This window comes from Nannospalax galili, unplaced genomic scaffold, assembly GCF_000622305.1.
Source record: "Nannospalax galili isolate Female #2095 unplaced genomic scaffold, S.galili_v1.0 scaffold127, whole genome shotgun sequence".
NCBI classification, from domain to species: domain Eukaryota; kingdom Metazoa; phylum Chordata; class Mammalia; order Rodentia; family Spalacidae; genus Nannospalax; species Nannospalax galili.
This window is the reverse complement of record NW_008360326.1, coordinates 3,964,073-3,983,291: the sequence shown is the minus strand read 5'-3', so window position 1 is coordinate 3,983,291 and position 19,219 is coordinate 3,964,073. Positions and strand designations below refer to the sequence as shown.

The 19,219-nt window shown below is 50.7% G+C and overlaps 1 protein-coding gene across 11 annotated transcripts in view; it reads left to right on the top strand.

Moving 5' to 3' along the window:
- Tns1 (tensin 1) overlaps nucleotides 1-16,989 on the top strand; it is a 209,401-nt gene extending 192,412 nt beyond the window's left edge. For 10 of the 11 annotated variants that reach the window (XM_029559978.1, XM_029559977.1, XM_029559984.1 and 7 more), the window contains 10 exons: nucleotides 1,610-2,679; nucleotides 5,564-5,650; nucleotides 6,008-6,139; nucleotides 6,499-6,591; nucleotides 7,399-7,476; nucleotides 9,402-9,473; nucleotides 9,711-9,879; nucleotides 10,497-10,565; nucleotides 10,935-10,967; nucleotides 12,708-16,989. In XM_029559978.1, coding sequence (XP_029415838.1) covers nucleotides 1,610-2,679; nucleotides 5,564-5,650; nucleotides 6,008-6,139; nucleotides 6,499-6,591; nucleotides 7,399-7,476; nucleotides 9,402-9,473; nucleotides 9,711-9,879; nucleotides 10,497-10,565; nucleotides 10,935-10,967; nucleotides 12,708-12,852 — 1,948 coding nt within the window. In that variant the 3' untranslated portion in view covers nucleotides 12,853-16,989. Of the gene's footprint in view, nucleotides 1-1,609; nucleotides 2,680-5,563; nucleotides 5,651-6,007; nucleotides 6,140-6,496; nucleotides 6,592-7,398; nucleotides 7,477-9,401; nucleotides 9,474-9,710; nucleotides 9,880-10,496; nucleotides 10,566-10,934; nucleotides 10,968-12,707 lie in introns of those variants that run through there. The other variant, XR_003848241.1, reaches the window with a different exon arrangement.
- The last annotated feature ends 2,230 nt before the right edge of the window (nucleotides 16,990-19,219 follow it).

Here is a 19,219-nt window from a genome sequence, read left to right as displayed (position 1 = left end):
GATGTGGAGGAGAGGGTAACTCAGACCATGCAGCCTGCGAGGACGGGTATCTTGGTGGATAGACACCGGCACTGATCTGAATGCACTTGGCAGGGAAGAAAACCCAGGGCTGGAAAGGAGAGGGGATAGCCCCTCAGATGGGCTCATTAGAGGGAGGGTCCCACTTGGGGTACAGTGGGGAGCTGCAAGGCTGAGTGGTGAACATGAGACTCTATGCTATGAATAGGAAAACAATACGAGAGAGAGGTTGATATGGGCTGGGGCAAGGCATGGAGGTGGATTACCAGCCAGGAGAAGGAGGACAGGGCCAGTTTACACTGGCAGGAACTCACCCCAGCAGAGGAGACCCTACCCCCTTCTTTTATGGAACCCACTTCCCTGTATCCTGGGATCCCTGTGGCCTTCAGATTCCCCAGCTTCCTTCCTTCATTGGGGTCAGTCTACTGCCTACACCCAACCTGGGTCAGTGCTGAGCCCATCTAGGTCTTAGAGAGAGATGAGCAGAGGTGCTTCCTCAGGGCCCTGATTCTGAAACTTCCAGCAAACACCCACCAGCCCACCTTCTTTCTCAATAACCCCTCTGCAGGGTAGATGCTGCTGGCTGCCTCTTGAGGTGTGGTGATGGCAGGGGCCTGAGTTCTGCTTGAAGGAACAAGAATTCCCTCAGTTGTCCTGGCTACACTATCATGGGGACCCTGGGGCCATCTTGGTGGCTTCTCATTCATTCTGCCCCCTCCCCCAAAACTCACTTCTAAAACTCTGGAACACCACTGTAGCATGTCCACTCCTGCTCCCACTCTCCACCTCTGCTATACATAGTGTAGCCTGTTCTGGCTCCCCTTCATTAGAATCCAGTTCATTCCCACTAGGAGCTCCAGGCCACTTGTTTTGACCTTCTTCTTGCCTTGCCTTTTGCTGGCCCTAAAGTGAACCCCAGCCTCTTACCTCCAGGGTCCTAACTCCATAAGGAACCTTCCTTCCCTGGGGTTCCAATGTACCACCTGCCTGATGCATTCCTCTAGTGGTTGCTTACCTGGGTCCCTGTCAACCTTTGTCTCTCTCAGTGCATCATGAATGGACAGAGTTTGGCTTTGTCCATGACATGCTTCTAGTGACAGGAGCCTCATTACCATGTAAGGCAGCTTATGCTATTGGTGACTGAAAGACAGACCTTTTAATGAGCGGAAACCCCCTAGTTTGAATCCCCCGTCATATGATTTTGTTTCTTTGATTTTTTTGGACTCACTTAGGAATAAAATCCCAGCTTTAGAATGATAACACACCCAGGGAAACTGAATCAAGCTGGGCCCTAGAAGCAATAGAGCTAGGTTATTTGAGACTAAGTTTCTATGATGCTGAGGGCTTATAGCTTTGAATTAGATATAGCTGAGTCAGAAACCTGGGCTTTTAGAGCTCTGTGGTGCTGAACTTACTACGTAAACTCTGACTCTCTGTCTCTTCTAATGATGGTTCCATTAAGTAATGTATAAAAGCCCTGACTTCCCTATGCTGCAAGTGGAGCTCATTGCAGGAAGTCTGGGCACTCAGCAAAAGCCCACCCTTCACCCAATGCCATCCACTAACCTTTCTAACTGCCATCTTTCTTTAGCACTTCTGTTGGCAGTTTTCCATCAGGAGAGAGCAGCGACCAGGGCCCCCGGACACCCACCCAGCTGCTGGATTCCAGCTTCCGCTCAGGCAGCCTGGGGCAGCCGAGCCCTGGGGCACAGAGGAGTTATCCGAGCTCCTCACCCCTTCCTGCCGGGGGCAGCAGCTACAGCAGCCCTGACTACTCCCTCCAGCAGTTCAACTCCTCTCCGGAAAGCCAAGCCCAGCCACAGTTCAGCGTGGCCAGTGTCCACACGGTGCCTGGGAGCCCTCAGGCACGACACAGGACAGTGGGCACCAACACTCCTCCTAGCCCTGGCTTTGGCCGGCGCGCCATCAACCCAGCCATGGCGACCCCTGGTAGTCCCAGTTTGAGTCACCGGCAGGTGATGGGTCCATCAGGCCCTGGTTTCCATGGTAACATGGTTTCTGGTCACCCAAGCAGTGCAGTGACCACTCCTGGAAGCCCCAGCCTGGGTCGGCACCCAGCAGGAGCCCACCAGGTTCCAGGCCTCCACAGCAATGTGGCTACCACTCCAGGGAGCCCCAGCCTAGGCCGGCACCCTGGGCCCCATCAAGGCAACCTGGTCTCCAGTCTCCATGGCAATGCAATAGTTAGCCCTGGGAGCCCCAGCCTAGGCCGGCACCCTGGTGGGTCCGGAGCTGTGGTTCCCAGAAGCCCCAGCTTGGACCGACATGCAGCCTACGGCGGCTATTCCACCCCTGAGGACCGGCGACCCACACTGTCCCGGCAGAGCAGCGCCTCGGGCTACCAGGCTCCTTCCACACCTTCCTTCCCCGTGTCCCCTGCCTACTACCCTGGCCTGAGCAGCCCTGCCACCTCGCCCTCACCAGACTCGGCAGCCTTCCGGCAAGGGAGCCCCACACCTGCTTTGCCGGAGAAGCGGAGGATGTCAGTAGGAGACAGAGCAGGCAGCCTCCCTAACTACGCCACCATCAATGGAAAGATCTCCTCCTCACCTGTTGCCAGTGGCATGTCCAGTCCCAGCGGGGGCAGCACAGTCTCCTTCTCTCACACGCTACCAGACTTCTCCAAGTATTCCATGCCAGGTGTGTCTCTTCCCTTTGTTTCTACCTTCCTAAGAGTCAGAACATCTGACCCAGCCATCCTTCCACAGACAACTATTCTGGGCCCAGGTTCCTTGTCTATGCCGGAAGTTATGTCTTTAAAACATGACTTTGATGAAAGTGTGAAAGAGGAGGACAGAGCAGTAAGCATGAATAAGATGGGGCTAGGATCACTGGCCACATGTGGAACAAGGCAGCGTGGAAGCCTGAGCTAAATACTATCTTGTTTAATCCTTCAGTTCCTGGGAAGTACTGTTATGTGTTATATAGGAGCACGCCGAGGTTCACAGAGGCTCTGTGGCTTGGCCAACACTATACAGTTGCTTAGTGGTGGAGCTGGCTTCCAATCCAGTAGGCCCATGCTACTCCCAAATGAGTGCCCTTAGGGCTGGGGAGACTCGGTTCAGTGGGTAAGGCACTGGCCCCACAAGCATGAAGACATGAGTTGGATCCTTAGAACTCATGTAAAAGCTGGATGTGGTAGTGCATGTCTATCCCAGCACTCCTGTGGTGAGATGGGAGGCAGAGATAGGAGAATCTTCCAAAACTGACAGGTCAGCTAGCCTGGTGTACACTACAGCGAACAAGAGACCTTATCTCAAACAAGGGGCAAGGCAAGGACCGATGCCCAAGGTTGTCCTCTGATCTCCACATGCATGCTGTCACACACACACACACACACACACACACACACACACACACACGCACACACACACACGCACGCACACACACACACGGGAGTGCCTTTAGCAAGTGTCCATATCTTAAGGGTGACTTGGCAGAGCTATGAGAACATGCTGTCCAGACCTGGACCTCTGTGACTTTTGTCAGCCCCACCTTAGTTAACAGATGGTTGGGTGGGCAGATGTGACATGAGTGAAGGCTGGTGGGGGAGACCGACCTGGCTCCCTGGAAGCTCAGGCAGGGTTGCTGGGTGAGTTCTTCACACACTAGGAGCTTGCTCCATGGAAATAACTAATTCTGTAATCTCGAAGTTCAAGGTCTCAGGTGATCCGTAGCTTCTCAGCCAGACCTTGACCCCATGTGCAGAGAACCTCTAAGGCTCCTTGTGTCCAAGGCAGATGCAGAATATTGCAGACAGCCTGGGGTAGGCCTGAGGCACCCTAGACTGTGTTCTGTATCCCTCCCAGGCTCTGCCAAGCTGGGACACTTAGAGTGGTCCCGCACTCCTCTGCTTCCTGCCTCCCACCGGGGACATCTGGTTCCCAGCCCCACTCCTTGAAGGATGTGAAGTTTCTAGTAGTTGAGACACTTCCTGTTTCCCACCATCTTCTCTACTTAAAATAGCCTTGGAATCAACAGAGGAAGGCACACGTGACTGCGCCACCTCTCACAGCTCTTTAGAGCAACCATGGCTGGGGCTTCAGAGGCCTGCCAGGTGCCGGCAGCAGTTGCATGGCCTAGCTGCCCAGCCTGGGAAAGGAGCTGAGTCTCCTCCGACTTCTGGAGACAGCTCAGATGCTCACGAGAGGCCAGACCAAGCCCCGCAGTGGCAGGCACAGCTTCCTTCTCCCCTAATTCAGCAGCACCTTCGGCACAGGGTCCGCTGCTTCAGTCTCTCACAGAGGACAGGAGAACTGTGGAAGTGCAACCCCCCCTCCACTTTTCCTCTTCTTCCTCCAGCTTTGTCCTTTCTTCCCCTTTGGTAACAAAAGATGAAAGAATGTAGATAGAGAGGAAGACAGAGTTCGGGCATTGTACTGCACGGTGAAGGGCTGCTGTTCACAACAACCAATAGGCATTTTAGGAAGAACTAAGACTGAGGATCTTGAGGGCTCACAACACAAAGAAATGATAAGGAGCCAGGTGTGGTTAACAGCAGTGTGAGGACGAGGCAGGAGGAGGACAAGCACTGAGAAAGTTACGCAGCTGGACTCATCTTATCTGAACTTGCACTGCAATGGAATGTTCTGAAAAAGAGACTATGGTCTGCAGACCATCTGAGCAGGGATATCATCTGCCAGAGAAGTGGGGTGTGTGACACTCTGTAGATGGCCTCTAGAGTCCCTGCCAGCCCTTGGTCTATCTGTCAGAAGATGAGTGGTTTGGGGCTCTATTGATGCAGAGCATTGCTTTCCATGTTGGCATCATGAGTTGATTGGCCACAGGAGATAGATGTGGGTCTTCCTGATGCCTGCTCATGGATGCTAGGCTGATGCTGGGAGGCGGAGCACAGGGAGAAGGGACTAGGGAGGTGTCAACAGTGGAAGGGAAGTAGGGAAGATGTCCCCAGAATCTTCTAGGCACAGGGATTGGGGTGGGGAAGGACTTTCAGTAGCTCAGCAGATGTCAGACCCTGTAACCCATGGTGGCTGGCAGGAGACAGGGTTGAGGAGAAGGCCATTCTGTCCCTCCTGCCTTGCTCTGTGATAATTTGAGGGTCTAATTTTCTGGGTTAGTTTCCTGGGGATGACACACACTTGGTGGTTTAGAACAGTAGAAATAAATTCTATCATAACAAAGGCCAGAGACCAAAATCCAGGCATTGGCAGGACCTCTGAGGGAGCACCCAGTCCAAGCTCCTCTCCAAACTTCTCCAAACTTAACGTTGGCAGTCTGGTATCCCTTGGCTTACAGGTGCATCATCTCAACATTTGCCTCCATCTTTACCTGGTGCTGTACCCATTTGTCTGTTGTCTCTTCTCTCCTTTTTAAAAGAACACTAGCCATGTTGGATTAGGGCTTACCCCAGTCTGGCATGCCTTAGTCTAAATTTGTTTACATCTGTGAGGACCCTATTTCCCAATAAGGCACATTTGTAGGTTTGGAGGGTTAGGATGTCAACATGTCTTTATTGGGGTATTCAATTCAACATGTGATACTTATTCCCCTTCCTTTTCTCTAGACAACAGCCCTGAGACACGGGCCAAAGTGAAATTTGTCCAGGATACTTCCAAGTATTGGTACAAGCCTGAGATCTCCAGAGAGCAAGGTGAGTTTGAGATGGTGCTGGTAGTTTGGTATTCCACTGTGGAGTACACTGTGGACTGCTGCCTGCCATATCTGCCTTGGGCGAGGACTCACTCCTTTTTGTAATAGGTAGTGGTTACAGAGAAGAGTCTGGGATAAAAGTCGGACATAAAAAGCACTTCCCATGTTGGGGTGGGAGTTATTAGAAGCATAGCCTTGGACTGTTCTACAAAAGTCTCAATTTTCCCAGGCAAAGAAAAACGCTCCTCAAGAGCACTTGACACTACAGGAAAAAGCAAAAAACAAAGTTGGGGACTCAAACCAAGTCAATACTATTGATTTCTTGATGCTTTTTTTCTCCCATCTCCTCTCATTTCAGCCATTGCGCTACTGAAGGATCAGGAGCCGGGGGCCTTTATCATCCGTGACAGCCATTCCTTCCGAGGGGCCTATGGGCTGGCCATGAAGGTGTCTTCACCTCCTCCAACTATTGCTCAGCAGGGCAAAAAAGGTAATGTCCTCTCCCTACCAGGCCATGGCTGGGGGAAAACCTGCTTGCTTCAGACCCTGAGGTACTTGGGGTACTGAGCAGGGTCTTTAACTCATCATCGGGCTGATCTCTGAGAAGCTCAAGGAGAGTGAGTGATGGCTTTATGACAGAGGATTATTGGGACTCTGGGGGGAGGGGCATTCTTAGGGGAATGGGAGAAGAACTAAAGGTGGTCTCCATCCTATAGGACTCTGGCCATTATGCCTCCCTCTCCCATCCTCAGCCTATGCACTGTGGAAGTTGCAAGGCAGTGTTGAGAGGTGCTGGGAGAGTGCTACGGAAATGAAGTAACCGATTCTGTTTCTTCCTCTTCATCCCAGGAGACATGACCCATGAGCTGGTGCGGCACTTTCTGATAGAGACAGGCCCCAGAGGAGTCAAGCTCAAGGGCTGTCCTAATGAGCCAAACTTTGGTAAGCATCCTGGCTTGTCACTATGACCTCAGCCCTGTCCCAGCCCCCACTGAGGTCTGACCCAAGTTCTATCCATCCGTCCACTGCCAATTCTGCTGGGCATGGCTTTGGCAGAGGAAAGGAGCAGATGCTGTTCTTGTAAATAAAGTTTTCTTGAGACCCAGCCACACATCTTAGTCACGCACTGCCATTCTACCTCTCTGCCAGGTCCCTTTCTGTGCTTGTCCTGCCCAACTGAGACTGATTGTCCTTACTTTATAATACTAGCTGTAAGGACAGCTATCATTCTTGACACCTATGGTGTGTCTAGGTGACTTATGCTGTTCTGGTTTCACAGCAGTCCTGTATGGTAGCTGTCACTCTCCCCATTTTGCATGTATAAGGAATATATAAGAGCCACTTAGCTGAGGTCACCTAGATAAATGGCAGCACTGGGATTGATGCCACAATTCTCTCATATTCTTACTGTGCTGTTCTGAGGTGGGCTCTGTAACAGGAAGGGCTTAGGGGAGATGGCAAGAGGAACTGTCTGTCAAGGAAGGTGTTTAGGTCTCCGTACAGTTACCAGAGTGAAAGGGGGTGACTTCTCAACTTTGTTGGTGGGGGTAGAGGTGGTGGCAATGAAGAAGCTGAAGGCTGGGGTGAATGCCACCCAGTGCTTACCTAGCACACTCAGGCCCTAGGAACCGAACAAACAAAAACTACAAAAGAAACTGGGGATGGTATGGGGTGGCAGGCAGGGTTCCTCACTACCTCTGCATGTCCAGCTCCCACTCACTCTGCCCTGTGTGTTGTCTCATCCTATAGGCTCCCTGTCTGCCCTGGTCTACCAGCACTCGGTCCTCCCACTGGCCCTGCCCTGTAAGCTGGTCATTCCAAGCCGAGGTAGGATGCTCAGGAGACACAACTTCATGATGGCTGTGGAGGATGGAGCCAGGATGGAGGCCACATGGGGAATATAATCACCCCTACTCCTCTGTAAAGAAAGAGAGAGAAAAAAAATTCATTAAAAAACATAACTTTGGAGCCGGCGGCAGGGGTGGTGGTGGTGGGTGGTGGTGGTGGTGGTAGCACACATCTTTAATCTTAGCACTTGGGAGGCAGAGGCAGGCAGATCTCTATGAGATCAAGATGAGCCTGGTCTACATAGCGAGTTCCAGGCCAACTGTGCCTAGAGTGAGACCCTATCTAAAACAAACAAACAAAAAAAATCCAGGAGCACACATAATTGACTTGCCATATTGTTCTAGAAAATACTCTAGAGACTTAAGAAATTCATGCTGAATTCTCAGAATCAGCTTCATACCAAGGGAGGTCTGAGAAGCAGGGGACAGTCACACAAGGACTGTATCCTGGTAGATGAGAGAAACTCCCAATATTAGTTAACCATTTCTATTTATCCAATTCAACACATTGAATTATTAATAATAATCGACTGACATTATTAGCTTAAAAGTTCAAATGCAACTTCAATAGCATTAGTAACCACACAGTTTAGACACTAATTTAATTATGTCAATAAGGAATTTACTATGAAAGTTAAGCAATTTCAAAAATGGCTTGATATTTAAATTGTATAAACCAGCATTTCTCAAAGTATACTCCCTGGAGCTGCTGTAGCTGGGAACTTGAAACAGAAACTCTGGGGCAGAGCCAGGCCTGGTGGCATAGGCCTATGGTGTTAGAAACTGAGGAGGTTGAGGCAGGTGGATCACATGTTCAAGGCCAGACTGGACAATATGATGAGATTTTGTCTCAAAATAGAAAAGTAAAAAGAGGACTGGACTATGCAGCCAAGTGGTTGAACACTTGCCCAGTGCAAAGATTCAACCTACAGCAGCAAGAAAACAAAGCAAAACAGCACAGCACAATGCAGAGGTGGGATAGGCCCAGCAGTCTGTATTGTAACAAGTCTACAAACCATGCGAGAAGCACTGGTGTAAACAACACTTCATTATTCCTTTATTCTTCTGATCTTTGAAAAAGATTTTTATTCCTTTTTAAATAACTATTTTAAATTTTTATTTGTAAGAGTGTATTGCCTGCATGTGTGTAAGTACACCTGGGTTGTGCAGTGTCCTTGGAGGTCAGGCATCGGATCCCCTGGCATTGGATTTATGGATGGTGGTTAGCTGCAATGTGGGTGCTGAGAATTGAACCTGGGTCCTCTGCAAGAGCAGTCAATGCTCTTAACTACTGAGCCATCTCTCTAGCCTCAAGATTTAAAAGATTTTTTATATAGTCTAGGCTACCCTTGAGCTCACAGTCCTCTGCCTCAGCCTCTGGAGTGCTGGGATTACAAGCATGCACCACACCATTGTATGATAGCTTTAAAAAAATTTCTTGTTGTTTATAGTTGAAATAAAACTTGTGCTGTATGTGGTGTGTAATGTAACATGTTGCTATAGGTTCACATTGGGTACTGGTGAAGTCAAGCTGCTCAATGTGTCTATCATTCTGTTCTAATTCATCTTAAAATGACGGTTGGGCTGCATTGTGCTTTAGTGAATCACTAGTTGATCTCTACAATTCCTCAAAGACCCAGTGACACGGGCACCACTTTTGTCATCACCATCATTATTTCATAGACATTTAACAAGTACGGTAGTGAGGGTTGGAGCCCAGCTCCGCTCTCCAGCAGCACACTAGGGCCTTTGAGACATCCCACAAACCCAGCACTGACTGCCAGGACCCACTATGCAAAGTGTATCCATTGTACTAAGCACTTTGCAGAGTTCGGCTTAGGCCCAGCCAGACTCACACTTCTCTGTAGCTCTGGGTTTTAATTACTGGCTGAATTTTTGTCTCAGACCCCACAGATGAATCGAAAGATAGCTCAGGCCCTGCCAACTCAACCACTGACCTGCTGAAGCAAGGAGCAGGTGAGTATGTCCCCTGAGATGGGATCTCTGCCTGAGCTTTTCTTTACCTGCTTCTGTCCTGACCCCTTTTGCAGGTGAAAGTTGGAAATCTCTCTTAGATTCCATTTCTGTGTGCAGTTGCTTTGGCCCCAGGCTGGCCTGAAATGTTTCTGCTACCTGTCCCTGCAGAATAGATCTGGGGGATTGTTCCCGCCTACTCTAGCCCCACTGACTCTTCCTTGGCTCCATTTCTTCCAGCCTGCAATGTACTCTTCCTCAACTCTGTGGACATGGAGTCACTCACTGGGCCCCAGGCCATCTCTAAAGCCACATCAGAGACATTGGCTGCTGACCCGACACCAGCTGCCACAATTGTTCATTTCAAGGTCTCTGCCCAGGGAATCACACTGACTGACAATCAAAGAAAGTAAGTCTTGTCTACCTGCTTTTTCCTCCAAACCCACCTATCTACCTACTTAGCCATACATTCCTGTACCCATTTGTCCACCAGTGCACTTATTCATCCATCTTACATCCATTCTCCATCCATCTACCCATCCTCCCATCCACCCACTCACCCATCCATCCATCCATCCATCCATCCATCCATCCATCCACTTACTCATCCACCCATTCACCCCATCCACCCATGTATGTATCCATACTTCTAAGGGATTGTTCTGCTTTGAACATACATTATACAACTAAAGAAAAGTCCTTGATTTTAGGAGCAGAGGCCTTTTCACTGGCCTCTCGCATAACTGTGTCCCCAGCCCATTTCCTTCCTCCTCCAGGTCCCCTATTTGCCATTTCTCAGCACCAGTGTCCTCCCATCCCCTAGCATATGGATCATGTTTCCAAGGCACATCAATTTTCGGGACTCAGGTCCCAGTATGAACTGCTCAAATCTTCTTACTCATGAGAAGAGACTATGTGGACCCATAACAGGCACAGTGGTGGGAAGGTGGCTAGACCTTCAGGTGGCCAGTATGAAAAAACAGTCACTCTGGCACTCATTCTGGCTATCTGTTATCTGTGCCACAGGCTCTTCTTTAGACGACACTACCCCCTCAACACCGTCACCTTCTGTGACCTGGATCCACAGGAAAGAAAGTAAGTGTCTTTACATAAATACTCTTGCTCTACCCCTGAAATGTGTGCATGTGCATGCCTGTGTAATCTTGACTCAGTTGCAGCTCTGCTGCATCCTGTGCAGTGAGAGCAATTGTGTTGGGCAACCTGTTGAGTCTCCTCCCTATACCTAGAGATCCTCCATGAATTTCAGCGCCCTCTGCTGTGTCTCCTCTCCACATGGGAGGCAAGCTGAAGTATCTCCTCCACCTGTATTACCCTGTGTGACTTTGGAGGCTCTGTCTCCTGAGAGTGGGGCTCCTCTGCTTTCCCCTGGGAGGCCTGGCCTGGGCCTGGTGGGGCTCCTGGGAAAAGTGCACTGACTTACCTTGAGTGTCTTTCTCTTTGAAGGTGGATGAAGACAGAGGGAGGCGCCCCTGCTAAGTAAGTGTGACTCCTCTGCCCCAGCTGGCTGGCCTTTGTGCTCCTCTGTGAGAGGAACAGGGGCAGGGTTAGGATCTAGGCCAGGGGTCCAAAAAGGGCAGCCAGGACCTGCATGCCAAGATCACCGAGATCAGGAGAAAGTCTTATGCTAACAAAGGCATGTGTCCAGGCATGGGGAAAACCTGATTTATGGAAAGAATGAATACTTGAAAATGGGTCTTAAATGACAGGTGCATTTTGGGCAGGTAGAAACGAGTGCAGAGGTAGGAGAGACCACTTTAGTGAGGGGCTGGTACAACCTTCAGACCACAGGCTCCTAGGGTCAGGACTGGATCTGTTGCCTGGTGACATTTGTTGAATGAAGAAAGGAAAGAACTTAGGCTGGAAGAAGTGCCTGGAGTGGCTGGAGGGAGGCTAACTTGATTAGGAATGGAGAAGACAAGGAATTTGAGCCTGATCCTTGGGGGCTTCAGAAGGGCTGATTGGGAGGAGGGTACCTCAGCCTTCTGTAGCCTTCGTAGGGTCACTGGGGACTTCACATTCATGTGCCTCCCATGTTCCCAAGTCTTCATGCTGCTGCCAGCCAGCCAGACAGGCTGGAACTTGCCAATGGGTCAGGTGGCAGTGTTCAGAGCAGGCCCAGCAGTTGCTTGGGTCTCCATCTTGGCAGGAGTGAACAGCCAGGGTTGGTGTGCTTCCATTCTGGGAGCTCAGAGATGCACCTCATCCTAACTGGATCACACCTACCATGTCCTAGTCACAGCTAGTCTGGAAAGGGAAGTGCCTTGCTTTGTCTGGCTTCTTGGCCATTACCCTAGGCCTTCAGCTCCTGCAACACAGCTGGGAGAACAAGCTGTTTGAAGCACAGGGCTCTCTCTCTCTCTCTCTCTCTCTCTCTCTCTCTTTCTCTCTCTCTCTCTCTCTGTGTGTGTGTTTGTGGTGTACTGTGCATGTATGTGCCATGTAAATATGCATGTGCTGTGTGTGTCTCCACTCCACAGACACACACTGGCGGACAGAAGCTAGCCAGGCTAATTTTAGTTGTGGGTGCCTTGCATACCAGGCCGAGGGGTTTCAACCAACATCTCCAGCTGTCCTGATTTCCCCATCTCACTCTAATTAGCAACACTGGCTGGGAGGGGCCCTGAGCTCACGTTCTGTTCTCTGCCCTCATATTTTTAACTCTGTTTTCGAGAAGGGGAATGCTAGGTCACTCCCATTGGTGTGTAGAGGGCAGGGGACAGGGCACAGGTGTAGGGGCCCCATCCTCTGCCTATTCTCTGGATTTCCCAGCTTCCAGATAGGAGTGTGTGTGTGTGTGTGTGTGTGTGTGTGTGTGTGTGTGTGTGTGTCTAGGCAAGCAGAGGACCTGCTTGTCCTTTGTCTTCTTGACCTCTTGGGAGGCATGTCCTGTAGGAACCCTCAGATAGGGGCAGAGCTGGGAAGCACCCAGAGAAGCTTGGTTAGGAATGTTCCTGCCTCCTGTCCTGTCTCCCTGCATGTACCTTTCCCTCACACCCAGCCTGCCCCTTTCCCTCCACTCCCCAGGGAAGTGTCACCTGTCCTGAAACAAAGCAAGGCACTGTCCCCAGGACTTGGCTCTTAGAGCTAACCCCTATCCTAGATGCTTGGAGAGACTGGAGGGCTGGAGGAAGACAGGCTGACCTGAGGCAAGCTTGCCTGCCTAGGCTGCCCTCTGGACCCTGGGGTCCTCACACAGGTACCCTCTCATCCCTGCAGGCTCTTTGGCTTTGTGGCCCGGAAGCAGGGCAGCACCACAGACAACGCCTGCCACCTCTTTGCTGAGCTTGACCCCAACCAGCCTGCGTCTGCCATCGTCAGCTTCGTTTCCAAGGTCATGATGAATGCTGGCCAGAAGAGATGAACCCTGGAGCCCTTGCCCAGGGCCAGGGCAGTGGGGACGGGGCATGTGGGGAGGGGATCCATGAATCCTGACCACCTTGAATCCAGGAAGAGGACTTTGGGCCAATTGTGGAGAAGGAGAGAAGAAAGTGCAATGTGGGGAGAGGGAAGTGAATTGCAGAGGGGAGGGAAGAAGGAGGAAGTTTCAAAGGAAGGCTGGAGGAGAGGAGTCCAGAGTCCCTGTGTAGATGGAAGCCATACCTCCCAAAGCCTTTCCAGCTAGCCTGGGGGCCCTGACTTCCCTCCCCCTCTGAGAGGATGAAGCTCCTGACACAAACAGGCCTCTTTGGGGGGACCAAATTTGGGGGGGTAATGAAAAAGCTCAGTTTCCCTAACCTACCTGCTTTGCAAGAAGGAATCAAGCTGAGAGTTATTTTTGGCCTTCTGGAGGTAAGGTTGCTAAACCAACCAGATAGTGTGTGACATCAGTTGGTGGCACTTTTTTCAAGTTTTGCTGACCAGAGGCACTCAAAGTCTGTGCTTGCCCTGTGTATTGCTGCAGGGTGCACGTGTGTTCCCATGCACTGACTGACCTGCCTCTGTCCCCTAGAATTACAAACAGGTCTGCTTGTCTGTGTCCCTCATGTTTGCATATATGTATGTATGTGCACACTGTTCGAAGAAGGCCAGGGCTGGGGGTGACAGTCTCTCTCCTGCAGGAGCACACAGCGTTATGGGGAGCAGTTTTCTCTGTCCCTGCACCCGCCCTCTAGTGGCCCTGAAGGCTTCTAGCATAGGAGGGGTGTGGCCACCCTACAGCATTATTGCTGTTCTGTCCCTTGGAGGCTGGAGCTGGTTGGAGGAAGAGGAGATAAAACTGTCCATAGGCCCGAGGAAGAGATTTGTTAGGAAGAGTGGTATCTTTTCTGTGGCATGGAGCTCACAGTGAGCTGGGCATGTGCCCTGCCAATGCCTGGGACTTTGCCTTACGCCCTCCTCTCAGCCCTGTTCCTGGGCTCAGCACCAGCCTTATACTTGCTCATGTGCATGAAGCCTACCCGGGACTTGGGCTGTGCCTTCCTGACTGGCTCTGTCCTGTGGGGTGCTCATGTTGTTTCTTCCCAGAAGCCTACTTCCCAAAGCCCTGCTTGGCCTGGCCCTGGGGAAAGGGGAATGCCTGGAGTTTTCTTCTCCCCTCTGGATAGTGGGGTCTGACTGCTGCAGGCACTCTATGTCTGGGCTGCCCAGGGTGTCAGCATAATGCCTCTGGGGCTGCTGCTGGTATACCACATAGCCCTCCCACAATGCTGAAGCCTTTGTTTCCCCTTCTGCCTCAGTTTCCCTAGCAGAGCCATGCTGCCTGTGGAAACAGAGGCAGAAGGTATGCATTTAGGCCAAAGGTCTTAGGGTCCACTTGTGGGGTTGGGAAGTCCCCTTGTTTCCACTCAGGCCTCCATTTAAGCCCATGGGGGCCCCTAGAGAGGGGCATTGTACTGATATATAAATATATATATAATATATAATATATACACAAGGCATACTGATAGAACCTGTAAGGTAATAAAATATAAGAAAAGGTTAAAAAAAAGAATAGGTAAATTGACAAGAAATATTTATTGTTTTCCCATATGGCTTTATGGCCCCTTTCCCATAAACCATTCCCATCTCTTTTCTAACACGTCAGTAGAACCTGAACTGCAGGGGGTCTTTATACTTGGAATAGCCCAGGGATGGCCTTAGCCTTGGCCCTGGTCTTAGCATACCTAGGCTACACCTGGGGCTTGGGGGATGGCATGCAGGTGCTCTAGCCCTTTAGCCCTTTGTTTTCCAGCAAATGATGGCCCAGCTGCTGGCATCCCAGATGTATGAGCAGCTGCGCCATCAGCACAGGCCTGAGTGAGTGTGTGAGCATTTGGGGATGTGGGTGTGTGTGCCCATGGTGTGTGTACCTCTTGGGTTTTTTCTCCTCCAGGGAGCTGTGTCTGTGTGGACATTGTTTCAGGGAACTACAGAGTGTCTAAGTTAGTGTGGCATTTGGGCGGAGGCTCTTGTGACCCCTGCCGCTTCCAAAAAGATAAACTGTGGGTTTAATGAGCAAGGTCCTTCCAAAGTGCCCTTCCTTCAGAGGTATTCAAGCCAGATGCCTGGATTTCCCCCTCCTCATTCCCCACTGAACCCCAGTTCTTCCCCACGATGGAAGGAGATAGCTCTCATCTCTTTCTTGTAAATACCCTCATCCTGCTGCACAGCGTGGGGAGTCTTCTTGGCCAGAATATTCACTTAAGCATCAGAGCCTCCAGCACCCTGCCTAGCCAGACCTGTGTCTGGGATCAGCCTTCACATCCTGTTCCAGCTCCCCATGCTGCTTTCAGGCCCAAGCCACATGTGAATCACATGAGGACCAGGATAGATGTTGGAAAGTGAGTGCCTCCCTCTCAGCATGCCTCTAGCTAGAGTGGGCACCTGAGTTTGACTTTTCCAGGAGAAAGATGGGGAAAGGGCCCCAGTCCTCATGGTGGGACCACACTATATTCTGTCCCCCTCCCACTCTGGTTCTCACAAGTGGGCCTGTGCACATTCATGCACGCACAAACACACACCACATGCACACATGACTCCATACGCAACCTATTTTTGCCAAAGATTTCCTTTAAATGAAAGCACTTTCACTCTTCGTTATTTTGTAAATGATCTGTTTTGCTGTTGTTTATTTTTGAGTATGTAAGTCAGCAGGGAGAGTGCTGTCTGGTCTTGAACATGAATAGAGGAGAGATTGGGGGAGGGCAGAGAGATACATCGCAGCCCTCGATGCCACAGCAGGACCCCAGGGAGACCTCAGCCACAGCCAGGGAAAGGTCATTTGAGTTATCTCATCTGCCCTCTCCCAAGACAGCTGTGGGTATGACTGACAGGCTTCTAAGCCCCTGGCTTTGGAGAGTCCCTGAGGGTATTGGGAACAGCCAGGGTAGGGCAAGGGAGTGGGAAACTGGTTGTGTATCCCTCTAGAAAGGGCCTAGATAGAGGCCTTGTGTGGGCCCAAGTGGAGACTTTAGGCTGTTTGTGCTGCCTGGGGATGCAGAGGGATCAGTGAGTGTGAATGTTCACCCTACTCTGGGTTTTCTTCCCCATCCTGCCTCCCGGAACGCCTACCCCCACTTTTTCCCAGCTTCAGGTATTGGGGAGATCAAGTATGTAATGCCCTTATCCAAGGGAAGTGGCCTTTTCCTACCTCCACACCTGGGGTCCTTGAAGAGAGGGGACTGGGACCCAGAGCTAGGGACACCCCTTAAACTTAGGCTTAGACTGAAGATCCCAAGACTTGTGTTTCCATGGTCAGTGGTGACAAGATATATGTGGTGTGTGTGTGTGTGTGTGTGTGTGTGTGTGTGTGTGTGTAAGTGAGGGCGTGCCAGTGTGTGTATATGTGTAGTTTGCTCATCTCTTTAGGGAACTTCAAGGTGGGGGGTGGAGGTGGTGAATGGTGGGATGTCACATTCAACATGACCCAGCAGTGAAAGGAACCAGGAGGCGAGCTGGAGAGACACGGATTACTAGTTTTAGTATCAGTGTTGGAGAGGATCAGCCACATGGGGTGGGGCTCGGCAGGCCTCTTCCGTCTTGTCCTCTGTCTCCTCAAATAGCTGAAGAGTTGGAGGGTCTCAGTCAGTTCCCACTCCCAGGCCCTTCCTAGTGGCAAGGCCACTGAAGTGTGACATGCCCACTGTGCCTTCTGGTCAGTGTTCACAGTCAAATCCTTTTGATGGACCCATGTTCGGTTTGTATGTGTGCCTGAGCACACTGGGGTATGCATGCCATATCTCCCCATTTTCTCTCCTCCCTTCTGACTTATCATTCAAACCAAATGGTAAGGAGTTTCTTACACCTACCCAACCCCTCCTCCCAGACCCTCTGTGGAAAACCTGTACCCAACATCCATCCACTGTCCCTGGCCCCCAGCTGTGTATTTATAGATGGAAATATACTTTATATTTTGTATCATTGTGCCTATAACCTCTGCCACCTTGTATAAACCCTGATGTATGCTACATGTTCCGGATATGAATGTATGTACACTGATGCTGTTCCCTCTCTGTACAGCTGCTTGGTCTCTCACGATCATTGTATGGCTTTATAAATGATAAAGTTAAACACAAACCCAGGCTGTGATCTAGCTGTGTGGGGGCAGGACTCTGCTGGGTCTGTAGTGGGCAAGAGTGGTCTCTCCTGGGCAGCAGATTGAAGGTCTTCAATGATGCTTTTGGGGATCCAAGCAGTGCCTCCACCATCCATCTTTCTGGTTACCATGTTATTCATCTAGGCTCTTAGCTGGAAAAGAAGCTCAAAAAATAAAAAAGGAGTTGATAGACTCAGGTGGCTGAGAAGTGCAAGCAGAGCTGGCTGCAGGAACACAAATGGCAAAAGCTGGCTTTGTCCCCATCTTGTGGCTCTCAGATAGGCTCTGTCCAAGGGTGGGGCCATCAGGTGCTCCAGCCTTTCAGCCTATGGGGCCTTGGAATTCTGGAAGTTTAGGTGCAACATGGGGGCTTTCAGGAGATCCAAAACCCTCACGCGACCCAGCTCCCCATTCCATATAGCTCTCGTGGGTCTGGGAAGAGGCTCAGCCAGCTGACCTGAATGTGTGCAGCCACCTATTGCACAGCCCAACGGTGGGACTTTGGAGTACCTTTACATTTGGATCTCAGAACTCCTTGACACTCTTCAATTGGATGGAGGCCCACAAGGCACTCTGTGTTACTTCTTTTGATTTTTAAATTAAAACTGAGAATGCTTCAAAAACTCAGATTCACTCCTATAACAATAATAAACTTGTACATTGACTCTGAAAGTGGATGACAGACTGTAAGGCAAGGATCAGAAGAGGCATTGTTTTTGCATTTTTGAAGCCTCTTTGGCTTCAGCTGTTTGCCAATAACTCCACCTGCTGTGACGAGTCCCTGGAAGAAACGGTCTCCTTGAGAAAAATGACCAAAAGGACAAAAACAAAGGCTTAACATATCATAAAGTAGTTTTGACCTCACAGAACCCCTGATAAGGGTCTTGGGGAACCCCAGACTATTCTCTGAACCCTGCTTCTCTACAAGGCATATGACTGGAAAGGCTCTGTCCCTAGTGGGGACACAGCATGCCTGCATGCTTGCTGCCTGCCAGGTGTCATGTCTTGTCATGAGGGACACATAAACCAAGGCTCTGAGAAGTCACCTGGCTTCTAACTAGCAGAGGTGGCACCTGTTTTTATTGTTATTGTGACAGCTGGCATTGAACAAATGCGCTCTGAGGGCCAGAGTCTGAACCAGGCACTGGGTACATTTTCTCAGACAGGCACACCTGTCCTCCTGCCCATATCACAGATGAAGAAACAGAGGTTCTCAGAAGGTGAGGCACTGGGCAAAAGTCATGAAGCTGGGCTAAGTGGTGGAGCCAGTCTTTAGGCTTCCCCTCCAGGCCCTTCGTAACTCATGCCTCTCTCTGTCCTCAGAGAAGAGAATGGCTGTGGCGAGCAGTTGGTATACCATAGGTCCCACAGGTGTGATGGGTGGGGAGTCAGGCTGGCTTCCCAGGATGGGGGCGGGGCTCCTGGGCCTGAGATGGAGGAGGTCAGGAGGACATCCTCTGATGTCACGCAGTAGCACATGGATGTCGTGATCTTGAGTCCCTGAAGCCTTGGGGCTGGTTGGAGCCAGTCAAGGTGAATTTTGGCTGGAGGAGCAGGATCTTTGGGTTGGGGGCAAGGGATAGTAGGAAGCCAGTTCTGGAAGCTTCAGGAAGGCTATCAGAGGGGAGGGCAGAGGGCAGAGGGACAGAGCTGGGATCAGAGATGAGGATTTTTCCCCTCAGGTTTCAAGCTGGCTGGAAAGTGACACCTAGGCTCCACCCCAGGGCTCTGTGTGGTCAGTCTAAAGCAGCACCTCCTCTCTCCAGCTGGTTTCCTGTCCCACCCCCTCTAAGAATAAGTGTAGGTAGAAAGCAAAGAAAAAAACAAGGGGAACTTTATTTGCCATGTGAGAGTAACAATTTAAATGGGAAACTAAAAACTCCGAGACCTCTATTGGCAACAGGATGCTGTCAACTGAGAGGCTGGTAGGATTCCAGCAGTAAGTCCTTAGTGGGTTTTGGGGTGCCAGCCAAGAGATCGTTGGCAAGCTTTAAAGCTCCTGGAGGGCTTTGGGGTACCAATGGAGAGCAATCCCTTGCAGAACAAGTCTGCAGAAAGCAGGTTGCTAATGGGAGCCTGAGGAGTGTCTGATTCGGTCTCTGGAGGGTCTCAAGGGCTGGAGTTGCAGGTCTCTGGAGCAGGTATTGGAAGCTGGAAGCAGCTGCAGGGATGAATTCCCTTCTGCAGCCAGAGTGAAGATCTCAGAGGCTGAGGC